General features: G+C 39.5%; 1 protein-coding gene across 1 annotated transcript in view; it reads left to right on the top strand.

Moving 5' to 3' along the window:
* The window catches only part of TRIO (trio Rho guanine nucleotide exchange factor), a 180,223-nt gene that overhangs the window by 71,273 nt on the left and 91,558 nt on the right, over positions 1–17,392 (top strand). Inside the window, 10 exon segments of the mRNA XM_008637193.2 lie at positions 238–357; positions 1,766–1,933; positions 2,410–2,559; positions 4,029–4,143; positions 8,817–8,932; positions 12,212–12,334; positions 15,080–15,274; positions 15,386–15,501; positions 16,048–16,114; positions 16,888–16,997. Coding sequence (XP_008635415.1) covers positions 238–357; positions 1,766–1,933; positions 2,410–2,559; positions 4,029–4,143; positions 8,817–8,932; positions 12,212–12,334; positions 15,080–15,274; positions 15,386–15,501; positions 16,048–16,114; positions 16,888–16,997 — 1,280 coding nt within the window.

The following is a 17,392-nucleotide window of genomic DNA, read 5'->3' as shown; positions in this document are numbered from 1 at the left end:
GACCACAAGCATGTAGTAGTTGACTGCAAGCTGCGAGTTGTTAGCTCAGTGAAATTGTAGTCAATGTCATTCACTGTGCTTATTCAATGTAAAATTCACTGTAGTATGTAATTAAAAAATTATTTAGTTATTGATTCCAGTGCTAATGTGACCCTAAATGCTTTTTCCCCTACAGTGGTGCTTTTTTGCTGGTTAGCAGTGGAATTGTATATTTCATGGTCTTCTCTTTTGTTACAGGTTTTGGGCTGGATTCGAAATGGAGAGTCAATGTTAAATGCTGGGCTTATCACTGCTAGCTCTTTGCAGGAGGCAGAACAGTTACAGAGGGAGCATGAGCAGTTTCAACATGCAATAGAGGTAAAAGCACCATTTTAGTGACCATTGTCTTGTATTTACAGTTCTCTCTAAATAGCACTCTTGGATTCATGCTACAGTATTTTTAGTTTAGGAAAAGCTGTTGAACTCGTGGCAAAGAGATGAAAATGCTTACTGAGAAGGTGTTTTTTTTTTTTTTGTTCTTATTCATTTTGAAGCTGCAGTTTCCAGGTGAACATCATGTCAGTGTCTTTTTGCATCTTTGTAAAGTGATAGCTGTTCACAGCAATTTTGCTGAAAATAGTGTTTTCATTTGTTATTCCTTTACTAGAATATAACCTGTAATGCTCAATGTAAAAAAGTTAAGCATAAATGGAACAGGAAGCATCAGTTTTGTGTATTCTGAGGTTATCCTTTAATGTTTCCATTTTTGTTTTCAGAGTAGGTTTCACTGAAACTTGTGTGTGGTGGTGTGTCAGTCCCCTGCCATGGCTTAAAACTAAACTTACCGGATTGGTCATATTGCTGCAAAAAAATAGGCAATGTTCTTAAGATTGATTGAAGTGCAGTATTATTCATTTACATGCACTATTGAGTAACTTAGTACTAATATTAGCAATATTATGATTGTTTGGGTAGACTATTTTCAGGAGTACTCTGCCTTGCAGTAACTCTTTAATGTTTGTTTCCTGTTTGGTAGAGTTTTATGCTTCCCCTCTCTTGATTTTTTAAAAAAATTTTAATTACAGTTTGCATTATATGCACCCTCATTTTGAGAGCTTTGGTAACTCTCAAGTACAAAAATCATGAGACCTCTAGGTGTTAGTCAAGTTAAGAATAAATGACTAGAAAGCTTAGAATTCTGTGTTTCCTGGGTCATTCTTTACTGAGATACAATAACAGTAGTATTTAACCCTTTAATATTTTTATATTACTTGATTTTAGGCAAGTATTTCTCTGCACAGAGAAATACAGTTAAAAAAATTTTTCAATAGACAGTTGTCTTTTTTTTAATCGGTCTGCACACCTGCTCACTACTGCTGTGCAAAAGACTGAAACTAATGCTGTAAAGATTGCCAAAATAAGATGCCAATTCATCTTCTTTTTCCTCACTGTGAAGGGAAAGAAAATCAAACTGAAATTCATAATTACAACAACATGCACTGCAGCATAGATAATGTCCCATGTGGCTAAATGCTAGACAGTTATTATTTGTTAAGAACGGCTATTTAGTGTTGATTTGGTGATAAATCTCTACAGGATTTATTTCCTTTGTATTTGCATAGAGAAGTCACACAGTAACTAGTATCAGACAGTCATTTTTAGTTGATGGGTGTTTGTGCACGTGTATAGAAGTGTCATTGACACAGTGGAAATGTGACGCTCTGAGGTCTTCAAGGAAATGATCTCAAGTGCTCCACTGAACTCCTGACTTTTCACCTCTTGTCAGAAAACACATCAAAGTGCCCTGCAGGTTCAGGCTAATCACTATGATATGGATATGATCCGGGAGTGTGCAGAGAAGGTCGCTTCCCACTGGCAACAGCTGATGCTGAAGATGGAGGACCGTCTCAAGCTTGTGAACGCCTCTGTTGCCTTCTATAAAACTTCTGAACAGGTACAGAAATGCTACGTGATCTGTGGTCTGCCTTGGTTAATTCCTCAGCATGGCATAAAATAGCATTACTTGAAAAAATGGTTGATGAGGTTTGGTTATATTTACTCATTTGATGGCCAGTTCTGGTTTTTGTGTGGGAGTCAGAGAGAAATCAGCTTAATCTGCTTGTCCACAGAAAAATTTGGGGGAAAGTTGGCAAGGTGGCTTCCTCTGCAGTCATAACTTAAGCCCATCCAGACCTATGCAGTCACAGAGGCAGAGAAAGATGATCAACTTTAGGGGCAGCCTCTGAGCAATTCCACATAAGCAGGCCAGTGCTTGCAAACCTACAGCCAAAGTTTGTTGCCTTCTCTTAAGTCCCAGTCAAAACATGTCAGAAGCTAGGGGGTAAATGTAAGGGGTAGGTGGGTTTTCTTTTTTTGAGGCTTGAATTTTGATTTTTTGCCTTACTGAATTGGTCTCCTTTTTCCTGAAAGGTGTGCAGTGTGCTGGAGAGCCTGGAGCAAGAATATAAGCGAGAAGAAGATTGGTGTGGGGGAGCAGACAAACTGGGTCCCAATTCTGAGACAGATCATGTTACTCCCATGATAAGCAAACACCTGGAGCAGAAGGAAGCGTTTCTGAAGGTAAGGTTGGGGATTTTTTGTGGTCTCCTGTGTCTTGGGAAGCATGCAGGCAAACTGCTCTTACAGTGCTGACGTGGCTGTGGAAAGCAACAGTGCCCGTTCCAAACTACAGGTATGTCCCCAACTGCAAAGATGTGGGAAGTGGCGTGTTAACTGCTTGTGACAGTGATTGAGAGAATACTGCCAAGTGCATAAAATTGTAGCCAGTTTTATAAATACATTTCCTGTTGAACTTCAGTAGATGTCAGATCTCCCAGTGTGACTGAAGAGGAACTGGAAGTCACTGCCACTCTAAAGAATGCTTAAAGGCTGCTGCTTTGGAAGAGGAGTGACAGTCACACAGTGCCATTACTGCCTGTGCATCAGAGCAGCTCTCAGATGTACTGGGACTACAGTGGAGTACGGAAGGAGGAAATTGCTAGACAAGCATCTGGGAGTAGTTGGGTTTTGTGTAATAGTCTTCAGATAAATGAAAGATTTTTGTTCCAACTAATGTCCCAGTGAAGAAGGTTATTGATCATACTGAATTAAATGTGTAGCATGTGCTTGCAGAGCAGTGTAACTAACTCTGTTATCAAAGGCATTTTCCAGCATCATGATGAAAGACTACTGAGAGAATAAAACTTTTTTGTTAAAAACATTTCTGTTCTCATTATGCAGATTACAACATGCAAAAACATATTAACAGAACTCAAAGTATACTGCCTAATAGATCCTTCTGCAGCTGGCATGAATTACTAATCTTTGTTTTAAAATGGTATGAGAAATGACTTAGTGTCTTTGTTACTGTATCAAACCATTCTACCTTTATCTAACCTTTTGAAGTAGCATTTCATAATTTGCATGTTAAAAATGAGGCAGCCAGCCCATACATCGTATTTGATGTATGTTAAGATGAAGAATACAGGTGAGCTGAGTGCTTGCAATTTAGTGGCAAGGACTGAAAGCTCTCAAGGCCTTGCCTTAGTATTTTAAGGGCGGGTTTTGTTTTAGCGCTTTTGGTTTCACTTCAGCAGAGCATTCACTTTTTGTTTAAAGTACTAATGGAAGTTTTGGAATATCCAGGTGGGTACATAAGCATATGCACTGTGTTTAGGCAGTAAGCAACTTCAGGTGGCACATGGCACCTACACTAAACAAACTTCTCTGTGGGCTCTGAGTCGTGCTGAAAGCCCTAGAGCAGGTAATTGCTTTTCAGGTTCTTCTGAAAAGAGGAGAATAGCATTTTATTTGGGGTTGTTTATCCGTGGGGTTTTTTTTCCCTGCCAGGTAAGGTGTAACTGCTATTTGGCAGAAAAACTATTTTAAGAGTTGGGTTGGCTTGCTTACTTGTAGAAAGATTTAACATGCAATGCTTTCCAAAATTGAAGAGGGTGACAAATGTACAAAAAGGGGGTGACAAGATCTTAAATCTCTTCTGCATGTGTATTTGTGTATCTTCAAATAAAGTTGTACCTCTGACTCTCTAGGCCTGCACACTGGCTCGGAGGAATGCTGATGTCTTCCTGAAATACCTGCACAGGAACAGTGTCAACATGCCAGGGATGGTGACACACATCAAAGCACCTGAACAACAAGTGAAAAGTAAGGGGCTTCTTGTTCTCTTTCTTCTCACAAGAATGTGATCATCATGTGCTGTGGTATGTGGGGTGATGGGGTAGTGAAGCCTGCCCAAGTGGAAGGAGTTCTGTCAGGCTTAACAGGAAACAAATTGCTCAAACACTTTGAAGGAGCTGACAGTCTTCAAAGTCTCTGATACTCAAATGAAGGTGCTTGGAATTCTTTTATCTGCTACTTACACCTAATCTTTCTGTTTGAGACTCAAATGTGCTGCTTTTATTGAGACAATGAGGTAATAAACTTCCACATGATAATGTTTGGTCTGAAGCCAAGTGGGAGCTGATCACTGTAAGCTTATTGAGTGTGTTGGTGCCATACATTCTGCAAGTTCCCTGGGAGTGCCGGAGTGATACTGAGATTATTGCTTGTACCATACCCTTAGGCCCTTCAGATAGTTTGAATCAGTTGAGGAACTTCATGAAGTATAGGGTAACTTAAGTCATGTTTAAACTAGATTTGTAGACATGTGGCAGCTGAGGTGAAGCTGGAAAGATCTACTATGTAAGGCTTGGCTTTTGCTAAGATTAATAATACGTAGTGCAGCTCTAAGGTGTAATAAGCACTCTAGGGAATGGAGAGAGACCTGTATGGCTCTGAGGGACAAAAGTGCAAAAATCAATTGGGTACTCATAGCTGATGTGTGTGGTAGCAGAACAGAGATCAGAGAGATTCAGAAGTAAATATGCATTTTACTAATTTAATTGCCAGTCATATTCTGTTCTGTGCATTTTGAAGCTGTGACTGAACACTCTGGCCATGCTACAGTCTCAGAATCAGAGAAGTCTAAATTTCTAATTAAATGCTGTTTGCACCTACCCAAAGGGGAGTTATGCATGTGATGTAGCCAGACTCAAGAGGAACATGTCAATAAGTCTAGAGGAGAAGTTGCGGCAAGGAAAATTCTGGATGGGAGAAAGTGTTACAGCAAGATGGAGTAGAGCAGGTAGCCCAGAGAGGTAGTAGGATCTGTACCCCATAGAATTTGTAAAACTTAGTTGAACAAGCCCCTGAAAAACTTAGAAGTTAGTTCAATCTCCTCTGCTTTGAAGAGGAGATTGAAACAGATGGCCTCCAGAGGTCACTTCCGCTCTAATTTACTTGATGACTCTATTAGAAAAGGACATGTTCACTGCTTCACTTTAACTACAATGGGAAAACAGTTTGTGCTAAATTTACACAGTAAATTTACTGACAGTACTCAGGTCAAAGTCTGACTGTACTCAAGTTGAAGATCCTCCTGCAGTGAACTTTTTATGTTGGAAAGAGAATAGGGTATTGGCCATACTCTTAAGGAAATGTTTTTCCTCTGTCCCCAAGACATCAACATTTATAGAACTGTAAAAAACAAAATCTCAACACCAGCAGTATCAATGCCAGCAGTATCAATAACTGAACCTGACATTTGCCCTTTAGCTCTTCTCTCAGGAAAAGACAAAGAAAACAGAGCAGAAGCAAGCAGGAAGTTGTAGCTACCACACTTACTGAGTACTTTTTAAAATTCAGTTTTGAAATCTGTATAGGAACCTTTACCTTTCTGAGAAAGGTAAATGTGCTCATATGAGGAAAGAATAAAAAGATCTCTACTAATGTCCTTAAGAATAGTAATTACATGTTAGAACCATAATGTTATGCATGTTCTGTGTACATTTAAAATTCTAGATGAGTGATACATGTTTAAAAAGCAACAAAAAACCAGCAAAAATCCCCAAGTAGAAAAAAATTAGCTATTGCTCTAATACTTTTTCCCCCATAAGCCATGCAATATATGCTTCTGAGAATGAAACATGAGTTAAGATAGAACTAGTGGGGACTCCTTCCTGTTAGGTCTCAGTGGTATGGTGGTAGCTGACCAAATGATGTAAAAGTTCACTCTGTTCTTCCTGTTCAAATCTGCATGTCAAAAAAAAAAAATCTCCTTTCACCTCTTTTGTAAATAGAGAAAAAAATTGGGTGTTTATTTTGGTGAAAGAGAGGTTACTTATGTTCTAATAGAGCATTACACACTCATACTCAGATGTATGCTTGAAAGTGTCAGACAGCAATCAGTATATAGTTTATAAATTAACGCTTTAAAAACTTGAGTAGTCCTAGAGTTTCTGCAGAACTGCTGAACACTTTTCAAAAACCTCGTTCAGTGGCATACTTGATCCTTACTCCCAGATGCAGATTAAGTTATCTAGAAAAGTGATGTCTTAATCTAGGCAAAGTTTAGTTAAGCACATGCTTCATGGGAAACAGGAATTACAGTGGTACTGAACTCTGAGAGGTGTCCTTAAATCCCTGCATACCAGCATATGATAATTTCTTTGATTTGCAGTTAAGAGTACCCACATACTGTCTCATTTAGGAAGGAGTTGTGGCCTGAAACTGTGATATGACAGGTGGGTTGAGTTGGTGACAATTCCTGTAAGCTCAGAAATGAGCGCATCTTCATCTTTGTTTCGGGTGCTAAGTCTGTGTGCATCTCTGCTACCAGTCTCTGCAGTACAGGCTGAGACTGAGCACAGTTCAGGAACTTGTCTAATGGTGCTTTTATTTTCAGATAGGCTGATAGAAGGGACCAGGACACATAGAGACAGCTAAGAGCTCTTTGAGCCTGGAGAATAAGCTGAAAGTTTAGGGAACAATCCTAACAAATGTTGGAATCAAAGTAAATGACAACAACAGGGACTGTAGTTCAGGTGGCTTGAGATATAGAGATGCTTTTCCAAACCTAGTATTAAATATTGATGTTCTATAACTCCCTTAGAGTAGTTTATAGAATATTTTTTCTCCTCTTTGTCAGTCCAAGAAATTGATGGCACTAACACTTACAGTGCCCAGCCAAATATCTCTCACTGCCTTGCCATCTGTATCATGTCCTGACAGAACAAATGCTGTTCCAATTAGCTAAATTCACCTCGCTTGCTCTTTGTCAGAACTACTTTGCTTGCATCACTATCAAGATGTCTCTTTGTATATGGTGTGTCCAGTTGGGTGTGTTGCATTGTATAATGGTAATTGTGTCCCACCCACTTCACCTCCCTACCTCCCAAAATCTGGCATATATTCTGAGCAAGTGTTCTGGAGGTGACATAAGGCAGAAATAAAACTGAGAAAGCAGGGGAGGCTCATAGCAGATCAGCTCATAGCTTGGCTAAGGGACAGATCAGCTGAGGCATATTTGAGGGGAGCCTGACCAGCAGAAAATAAAACCTTGGCCACAGTGACCACATTCCAACGAAAAGCAAGTTCTGGGTGATCTCAGCAGCCTGTGGCAAGTGGGAATATGGTGCTTCTAAGCAGGAGGATGTTGGCAGCGATGCAGACAGGTTTCATAATCCTCAGGGAGGCTGTCACAAGTGGCTGTGTTTGGTCCCAGATCTCTGATGAGGTAGACAAAGATGCATTTCCCTTAGGCTTCCTGTTATTTGAGCTTCTCTGTCAAACTGTTTCTTGGAGCTGTTAGCTTTTGGGATGTAAAGCATGGTAGACCTGCACAGTGGGAGAGCAGAATGCAGACACCTTAAGACACCTAGACCTGAAAGCCTCCACTTGTAATTATGGATTATGGAAAATAGCCAGCCCTGGGTATAAGTAGAAAAGCAAGTAAAGTGTTGATGTAAAGAATGAGCCTTTTTTGTGGTGTCTTCTGCTTCTGCTGGACCTCTGTTTTGGCTCTATGCAATTCCCACAGAATCACCTGGTGGAGATACTGGGTGTCCCCATTCCCCTCTGCTCAGCCTCCCCTCTTGGTTTGCAGTAGCTACAAAGTCAAGTAGGGCTGCTGCTCTGGAAGCAGCAGTGGGTAAAGTAAGCTTCCCAGGAAACTAGAATTTCTTTGTTTGATGGAAAAACCATAAGTATTAAAGAAGCAGAGTTCTGATAAGGTCTTCTGCATAGTGTAAGCACAAGGTCTTTGTTAGGAAGAATTTAAAATGTTGGACATGTGGGATTTGGATGTGAATTTTCTGATACTCAGGAATAACTAACTGTGGAGTTAATTATTTGATTACCTGGAAGTTCTCTCAAGGTTCAGTGAACATTCATATTTAACAAGTCAGCTTACTCAATTATACACTGTTGGGTTTTTTTTAATAGAGAATTACATACTTAGTAATTGCCTATTTTTATTACTTGGGTTTCTGTACATATAATGTCTGCTTATGCTGCATTTGATCTTGTGGTGACCTGAGGTTGTACATTTGTTCATGTGTATTAAATGGTTAAAATACTTTATAGGAGACTGATACATTAAAACCACTTTTTTTTACTTCAATTAATGTGAGAGTTTAAGCATGTTGTGATTACTTGCGCATGCTTGTTCTTTCTGAGGAAACCCCATCAAGAGCCAACTTTATCAGCTTACATTTTCAATCCTGCTATAAGAAGTGGCAGTCCCCTTGTGAAAAATATTTGAGAGAAAAAAAGGTGTCAGCAGTAAGTTTTAATTGCATCTCTAGTTTCTTTAACCAGCATTTCTGTAAGTAATGAGAAAGGAACGCTCTGTTTTTGATGACTATCAGGAAAAAGCCAAGCAAAGACTAACAGAAGGCGTAAGTGTATAGTAAATTCTACGAAGTAAAGTACTTTATTCCCCTGATTTTCATGTGATATTTTGATTTTGGTTGTCATAAGCTCTGTTTTCATTTCTTCAGATATCTTGAATGAACTGTTCCAGAGGGAGAACCGTGTGCTGCATTATTGGACCATGCGTAAAAGACGTCTTGATCAATGCCAACAGTATGTGGTGTTTGAAAGAAGTGCCAAACAGGTGAGGGTTTCATATGAAAGTCCTCTTTGGTGTGATCAAGGGTGACATATGCTGTCTTCTCACAGTAACAGATTTGTCATGGACTTCAATATTTCAAACGGCTGAAAGATCAGAAGGATAAAAGTAGAAAGTTGAATTATTTGCCTTCCCTTTAATACAGAACAGCTAAATTTGGTGAGGCAGTGAGTCTGTAACTGTTGTAACTTAAAGGTGATGTTTTGCTTCTGCCAGCTTCATCTGGTACTAGCAAATCTAATTTCTGCAAGCTTGTGTTTGACAAATTGTTATGCTTGTTAACTTTTACACGCACACCTAATTTGTCTGGGGAAATTACAGGCAGCAGCATTTTTCTCAGATGTTGGAGGAAAAATATCTAATTAAGTTGATTGGCAGTTCTAGAAATCTGACAAGTTGGATAACTCATTAAACAATAATAACTGAATTACTTTGGTTTTTCAATTCTTTGTGTGTTTGGTTTCATGGTTTCCTTCGTGATAGATCCACCTCTTGGTATTTTGTTGAGTTTATCAGTCTGGAAAGAACTATTAAGTAACTACCACACACACGCACAAAAAATCTCCTTCACTAATCAAAACAAATGCCTTAAAAATAAGTGGGGGGTTCAAGGCAGAAGTGGTAAATAGATTGATCTGTGATAGTTTTTTACTCCTTTTTTTTTTTTTTAACTGGTTATAAGACAAAGAAAGGAAGCTATCTGTGTTCTGCAGAAAAGGACACAACACCCATAGTGTAAAATATAGTCAGATCTACTTTAAAGGACTCAAACCCCAAATTTTTTAGTTCTTTCTGGCAGCTAAGTTAGACAAAAGTTTAAATGCTATTGGTCTGGTTTGCTTTCTTAAAAGAATTCTGAAGTCTGCCTTTCTTGCTTTCACAAAGAAATTAGTGCTAGATGAACCTTGGAGTGAATTTGAAGACTGATACCTCTTTAAAACAACACCACCATCCCTTCCCTGTCCCACCTTCGCCCCCCTCCCTACCCCACTTTTGAATAACCTTAATGTAAACCTCTGACAACCACATGATCTACTTCTTTTTGTATGGAGATTACTAACTAACAGTCAAACCCTGGAGATAAAGATCTGTCAGCATTTTCATTGTAAATCCCATTTTTCAGCAGTCACCAGTTCAGGAATTGAAAAGCAAAGCAAAGCAAACCATATATGGGACTCCACACTGATTAGCCAAAAAAATGGAAATGTTGCTCTCTTCATTTAAATGTCTTTTTGGAATTCGGAAGAACCTGTTCTCTGTGCTTTCAGAACTTGATGCCCTTGTGATGGAGAAGATACTGTAGTAGTTTGCAAGGACAATGGTAGATTCTCAAGTCCTTTCAGAGTTAAGGGATTACCTGATCCCTAAACTGATTTCTCCAGTTCTTGCAGTGATACCTCACATGAAATGAAAGCTGATCTAAACTGTAGGAATTAACATCAAGTTCAACTTTCTGTTATACTGTGCCTGTAGAGAGCTGCCAGCAAGGTATGAAAGGGACAACATTTCATTCTCATGCCAGGGGGATTGGAACTACATGATCTTTAAGGTCTCTTCCAACCCAAACCATTCTATGATTCGGGAAGGGGAAGTTTTTTGTTTATCATTCATTCCAGCATTGTGTAATAAACCCACTAAAAAAAGGCAGAGGTTAAAATCTTAAAAGCAAGAAATATTAAATGTTAGTAATATCAGCAGTAGCTATGCTGCCTGTCTACATCAGTCTTCACTTGCAAAGATGGACATTAGAATGACAAGGGGTGTCATAGAGGTGGCTGGTTAAAATGTTGCTTTTTTGACAGAAGTCCAAGAGTTGGTTTGTTTCCATCAGCGACTTCTTAAAAGTATAGGCCCATCTCAACAGGCTTGCACCTGTACTAGTGTGTGTCTAAGAAAATGGCATCCTGGCATTCACATTCAGTGTTCAATTTTGAAGGCTTTCTACTCATTTCAGGTTGTGCACCAAGGTGGAAAAGAGTTTGAAATGGAAGTAAGGGAACCAACCTTGTTTCGTCACACCTTTGATGAATCATTGGTGGAATTATAATACAGACAGTGCCTTTTCTGATTCAGTGTAAGGTCATGTGTTTGAAACATACATATCTACTGTCCACCAAGATAAACCTGTGCCTGTTCTTGGTAATGTGGATAGATAACTCTCATAATTTCAGTTTATCCTTTAAAGGGAAGAGTGAAGACCCACTAGCAGTCTACTACTTTTTCTCCTGGGATATTAAATTTTTGTCTAGTGCTCTGTGTATTTACTGAAGATACAGAAGATACACATGCATTTAGTAATAAGGTGGTTCTAAGCAAGCTGTAGAAAGTTCTTTGAACATCTACTATTGGCTTTGTCAGAAACGAGAAGTTTCTAAGCTGCCGTCCCGCTGCATGCTGCTGTAGGAAGCCTGTATTTAGAGCTGCAGAACAGCTGCCAGTTAGATTTTTACTGTTATGCAGCAGTTGGGAGACGACTCTTGCTTTTTCCGGGAGCCAGAGATTCCTCATGACCACTGAGTTATGCTTAAAAGGGCAACAGGTAATGTGGGTAAAGCATAGATAATTACATGGATCACCTTTTTTCATAACAGTGAGCAAATAAAGTGTCAGGATGTGGAAGGGAAACAATTTTAGTTGGCAGTTCTTGGTTCTTGGGTTTTTTTCTACTTACACATATGTGAATTGGTTTAACTGAGACATGTCACCATTCCTTCTCTGCTGCAGGTTTAATTTTTAGGAGCACAGACCACACTTTGTGAGGCTGGACTACATGTCAGCAAAAGAGTGAAGTGATAGTTAAATCTTGCATGCTTGGAAAGTTCAGCCTACACACTTCACGGTCTTATGGACACTTTTACAAGTTGGAAAATGTGTATTTCTGAGTTTAGCTGTCCCATGTGGCACTGAAAAAGTGATTTTTTTCTTTTTCATCAGCTGGGGAGTATGCTACCAAACTTGTGAACACAGTTAGTTAGAACCTTTCAGTGGTGGACTGCTGTAGTCCTGCAGTAGTGGACTTCACTGAAGTGTTCAGATTCATATGTCATTTTTAATTCTTTAAGCATTGCTTCATAGACTAAGTGAATTATTTAGGAGTTATGAACTATTTGATATTGTAGAGGTATTAGATGGTTGCCGCAAGTGACATAGACTAAAATTCACCTGTGGTCAAGCGGTGTGTGTGAAATACTGATTACAGGTGGTTTCTGTTGGCAAAAATATATTGCCTTTTCTCTTACTTTCCTTCATTATTGCTTTATTTAGGCTCTGGAATGGATTCATGACAATGGAGAGTTTTATTTATCCACACATACTTCCACTGGTTCCAGTATCCAGCACACTCAAGAGTTGTTAAAAGAACATGAAGAATTTCAGATCACAGCAAAGGTAAAATAAATAAAAAAATTATCACAAAATTACAGAATACCTAGAGTTGGAAGGAACCTCTGGAGATCAGTTAGTCCAATCCCCCTGCCAAGGAAGGGTGCCCAAGAGCAGGTTACACAAGGCTGTGTCCAGGTGGGTTTTGAATGTCTCTGCAGAGGGAGACTCCACGACCTCCCAGGGCAGCCTGTTCAGGGCTCTGCCACCCTCAGTGCAAAGAAGTTCTTCCTCATGTTAAGATGGAATTTCTTGTGTTTAGTTCATGGCCATTAGTCCTTGTCCTGTCACTGGGCTTCACTGAAGAGTCTGGCACCATCCTCCTAACAGCCGCCTTTGAGATGTTTTATATTTTGGTGAGATCCCCTTTCAGTCTTCTCTTCTCTGGACTAAAATGGCCCAGCTCCCTCAGACTCTCCTCATCAGACTGGTGCTCCGGACCCAAGTCATCTTTGTGTTCCTTTGCTGGACCCTCTCCATTAGCTCCTTGTCTGTCCTGAACTGTGGAGACCAGAATTGAACACAGTACTCCAGATGTGGCCTCATTAGGGTCAAGCAGAGGGTCAGGGATCACCTCCCTTGACCTGCTGGCCACTCTTCCTGGTGTACCCCAGGATACCTTCCTGGCTGGCTCATGCTCATCCACCAAGACCCCCAGGACCTTCTCCACAGAGCTATTACCTAGTAGATCAGCCCCCAACCTGCGCTGGTACTTGGGGTTATCCCCCCCCAAGTTGCAGGACCCTGCACTTGCCCTTGTGGAACTTCATTAGAATGATTTCTCTGCCCAACTCCCCAGCCTATCACAGTCCCACTGAGTGGCAGCACAGCCAATCCCCCCAGTTTCATACATCAACAGACTTGCTGAGGGTGCATTCTATTCCTTTGTAAGTTGTTGATAAACAAGTTGAATACAAGTTGAATTACATAAGAAACAAAATAAAATAACTGAATTCCTCCTGCCCATCAAAAAATGAAAAATCTTGATGTGTCCATCAAGATCTGCTTACTTGTAATGGCTTTCTCTCTGTATTTCTGCTGAGAATAGAATAAACCAGAAGATAACCAGCAGATAATCATTGTTACTGGAGCTCCATGAGCCCTATGTGCTTCTGCTTTCTCATGATAAAATCGTAGTGAGGTAGCTTAAAAATGTTTTCAATATGTACAAACCTTGCAGGGCCTTTGATTTCCACTTTCATATCTTCATGATTGTGGGTTGCTGAATGTTCATTTAGGATATAAAATACAACAAGCTGTATTATTATTCAGCTTATTATTAATTGGAAGATAGTAGAAAAAAACAAAGCTTTATTTGTTAGGTAACTCATTAAATTAAAGTATTCTGTGATTCTGCTGTAAACCTTTTTGAGTCAGGCAGCACAATGTAATTCTGCATCTCTGGAGGCCTTTACAGAGATGCAGATGTCACTCATGAGGCTTAGCAGTTTTCACATGTGAAAGACAGGCAAGCAGTGCATGACTGAAGTACCTGAGTTTGTAGCCATGTCTGTCTCTCTGTTTTGTTTTGCCACCTGTTCAAGCTGTCATCTGTTTCTCCCTCTGGCTCTCCAACCTTCATAGAGAAATAACAGAGCCCAGGAAAGTAAGCAAGTGTTCATTTGTCTGAAGGATTACCCCAGAAGAGATTTGGAGATGGAGTTGGTCAGGGGACATGTGGGAAGGGAGAAAAGAGAATCCAGAAAGAACAGAGATCACTTCAAACCTGGATTTTCTTCTGTCTGAGCTTTGCTCCAGACTTTGATTTGCTGGATCCCTTCCAGTATGCAGAGCACCCCTGCTCCTCCTTAATTCCTCTGTCAGCCTGCAGATGACGTTGGTGCCCCTTTTGAAAGGATGTTGTTCGTATCACTCCCTTGGCATTTTGCTACCTGTTGGGAGGTAATTCTATACTGAAAAGAAATACTTGGATGAGGGACCATTAGAGAAGAAAAAGAATTAATAAAAGAGGACGAACTTGATTTTGTCAATTAATGTAAGAGTCAAGTTTTTATTGACTATTTTGCTTAACTCCCTGCTAGCAAGGGCCCTGACAGTACCCTTCACTCATGAGAGAGAGAGAGGTGGATGTATAAACTCATCCATTGTGGATGATTTATGATTTACATGAAAGAAGGTGCTTAGTCTTAGGCAGCTTGTCATTTGGGAAAAGCACTAACAGATTTGGTGGTAACTGCTTCTTCTCTTAGTTTCTCTCAAAGAACTCTGTGCCAACAAAGCATAACATAGAAAAGATTTAAAGAATGTAGTCTTAGTCCATTAAAGAGTAAAGTATATAGTAAGACTTACTTCCATCTCAGCATTTCAATGGTGTCTAAAGGAGGTAGATTCTTGAGACTGTGGGCCAGGTCCAGTACCAGTGCTTCAGTGGTAGTGGACCAAGCACCCTCTTTGGCACCAAAATGCCTTTGTATTGATGCAAGAGTACCCATGCTGAAAGGCTTGCCTAGCAGAATTTAATCTCTGGGTGAGATATGAAGCACATTTTTCAAAGAAAAATAAACAGTCTGCTTTCAGTCGTGTAATAATAAAGCCCAAGGAAACCTACATTAATCTTGTGCTGTTTTTATTAGGTAAAAGGTATCTGTATAAAGGAGTTCCGGGAAGAGAGAGGAGGAAGGTAGCTCCTTCAATTCCTTCTCTAATTGCAGTTAGTAGCAGTTGAACAAAATGACCCCCTGCATGACAGATAGAGCTTGTAACTGTTTGATATTTTCCTGTTTTTCATAGCAAACCAAAGAGAGGGTGAAGTTGTTGATACAGCTGGCTGATGGCTTTTGTGAAAAAGGGCATGCTCATGCAACAGAGATTAAAAAATGTGTCACAGCAGTGGATAAGAGGTACAGAGACTTTTCCCTGCGCATGGAGAAATACAGGACCTCTTTAGAGAAAGCTCTGGGTATTTCCTCCGATTCCAATAAATCGGTAAGAGAGATTTGAGTGTGATGACAGACAAACAAGCTTTCCTTGCATTTGATTTAGCTACCGTTTTCTCCTGTCTCCTTCCTTAATCAATTCTTCCTTTCTTTAATAAAGAGCAAAAGCTTGCAGCTGGATATAATCCCAGCCAGTGTCCCTGGGTCAGAGGTGAAACTGCGCGATGCTGCTCATGAGCTTAATGAAGAAAAACGAAAGTCTGCCCGCAGGAAAGAGTAATACATTTATTTATTTTTAATCAATGAGAATGCATAAATCAATCCTGATAATGAAACAACTGTCATGGCTTGTCTGGCAGCTTAGAAATCATATAAATGGTAAAAAGAGAGTGATAGTACTCAGTATCTCCTATTGCCATTTATTCGCGTTTGTTCTCACAGATAATTCTAGCATGACAGAATCTTAAACTTTCAAAACTGTTAGACTTCTTTTAACATGCATTTTTCCTTTTTAGAAATAATGTGAAATAACTGTGTAAGGGGAGGAAGCAAGACAAAAGTTAAATGACTGTAGCAGTGAAAAGTGTTAGAGAAAAAATTCCATCTCCTTCCCCTTTCTTTTTTTCCTGGTTAGTAATGGAGGGATGTTACCTCTTAGGTTTCCTTCATCTGTTGTCTCTCTCTTCACATTTCAGTTCTCAGATTTTTCTTGCTGCAGTGGAAAAGCAAAAGCTGATGAGGAGAAAGATGTGTTCTGGTTATTATGCATTCATAGTGATCTAACAGACTGAGATTTGATTGTTCTTTCTGTTGTCACCTAAGGTTCATTATGGCTGAGCTAATTCAGACAGAAAAGGCTTACGTAAGAGACCTCCGGGAATGCATGGATGTGAGTTTTCTTTTTTTCACTAATCTTTGAAGGCAGAATTCAATCCGTTGCTTTCTGTTTCTTTCTGGTTTTAGCAGCTGAGCATGATTGGTTTGGAGTCATAGGGCCAAATTAAGTAATTTTACTTCTGTTAGGAAGAAATTTAGAATTACATCTGATAGCAGCCATTTCAGAATTCACCCTGTATGTTTTGCTTTTGTCGGTACTGAGTTTCAGTATTGGTTCCTTTCCCAATTCAGAATCGTGTGCAGGGCTTTTGTTTTACAGAGAGGAGGGAAAAAGGAGGGGTTTACTTTATTTGCTTTGCTAGCAATAGAGAAGAGCTTGTGCTAATTCTCTTATTATCTGTATCACATGTTCTGCTACTAGCTGACTTTTTGAATAGAAATTCAGTGAGATTCCATGGAAAAGTGCCCAGTAATTGTTATGCTGAAGCAACTAATGTTCAGTGGTAGCTGTTGCTCAAAGCATGAACTTCTACACTGCAGACATGACCTTCATAAGGAATATCCTGAAGCATTAGAGGTTGTCAAGAACACTATGCATTTTAAATGATGAAGTCTCAGGGACTATGTTAAATTGTCAGTTTTAGAACTTGTATCACTGTCAAAATCACAAGGTGTATCTGACACAACGGGCACTGTCACAATTGGAGATGATGCTGCTGTGTGATCTTTGTCTAGTTTCTGTCCAGGAATGCATATTTACAGATACCTGGCTGCTTCTGTTGGGAGTTTATCATCGTTTTCACACATCTTTTTTGTTCTGGGCAGACATATCTATGGGAAATGACAAGTGGAGTCGAGGAGATCCCACCTGGTATTGTAAACAAAGAACACATTATCTTTGGAAACATGCAGGAAATTTATGAGTTCCACAATAAGTGAGTGACTTATCTTCCATTTCCATACTACTACTAAATCCAAATGATGACCTGAGGGATTTCCTAATGAAAATATTGTGTATATCAATAATGAATGCTTTTCCATTAAAAAAATTTAAAGATTTTCCTCTTGCACTGCTAAATTATTTCAGCTGTTGCTTTTTGCAGACAGGTAGGTACACCATTAGAAACTGTATCTTTCAGTCTCGGTCATCTTTCAGCATTTAAGAAATTATTTGGATACATCAAAATTTTGTTGTAGGTTTGTCAGTTGTTCTGAAGAGATGAAAACCAGTGAACTCAATAGGATACAAACATACCACAAACATTAGGGCTTTGTCATTCTTTCAGAACCCTCATTCCTGATATCCTAGTGCAGCTGTTAATGGGAAAGA

The sequence above is a fragment of the Corvus brachyrhynchos genome, unplaced genomic scaffold (assembly GCF_000691975.1).
Source record: "Corvus brachyrhynchos isolate BGI_N302 unplaced genomic scaffold, ASM69197v1 scaffold23, whole genome shotgun sequence".
Classification (NCBI taxonomy): Eukaryota; Metazoa; Chordata; class Aves; order Passeriformes; family Corvidae; genus Corvus; species Corvus brachyrhynchos.
The sequence above is the reverse complement of the archived record's forward strand: the minus strand, read 5'-3'. Positions and strand labels throughout refer to the sequence as shown.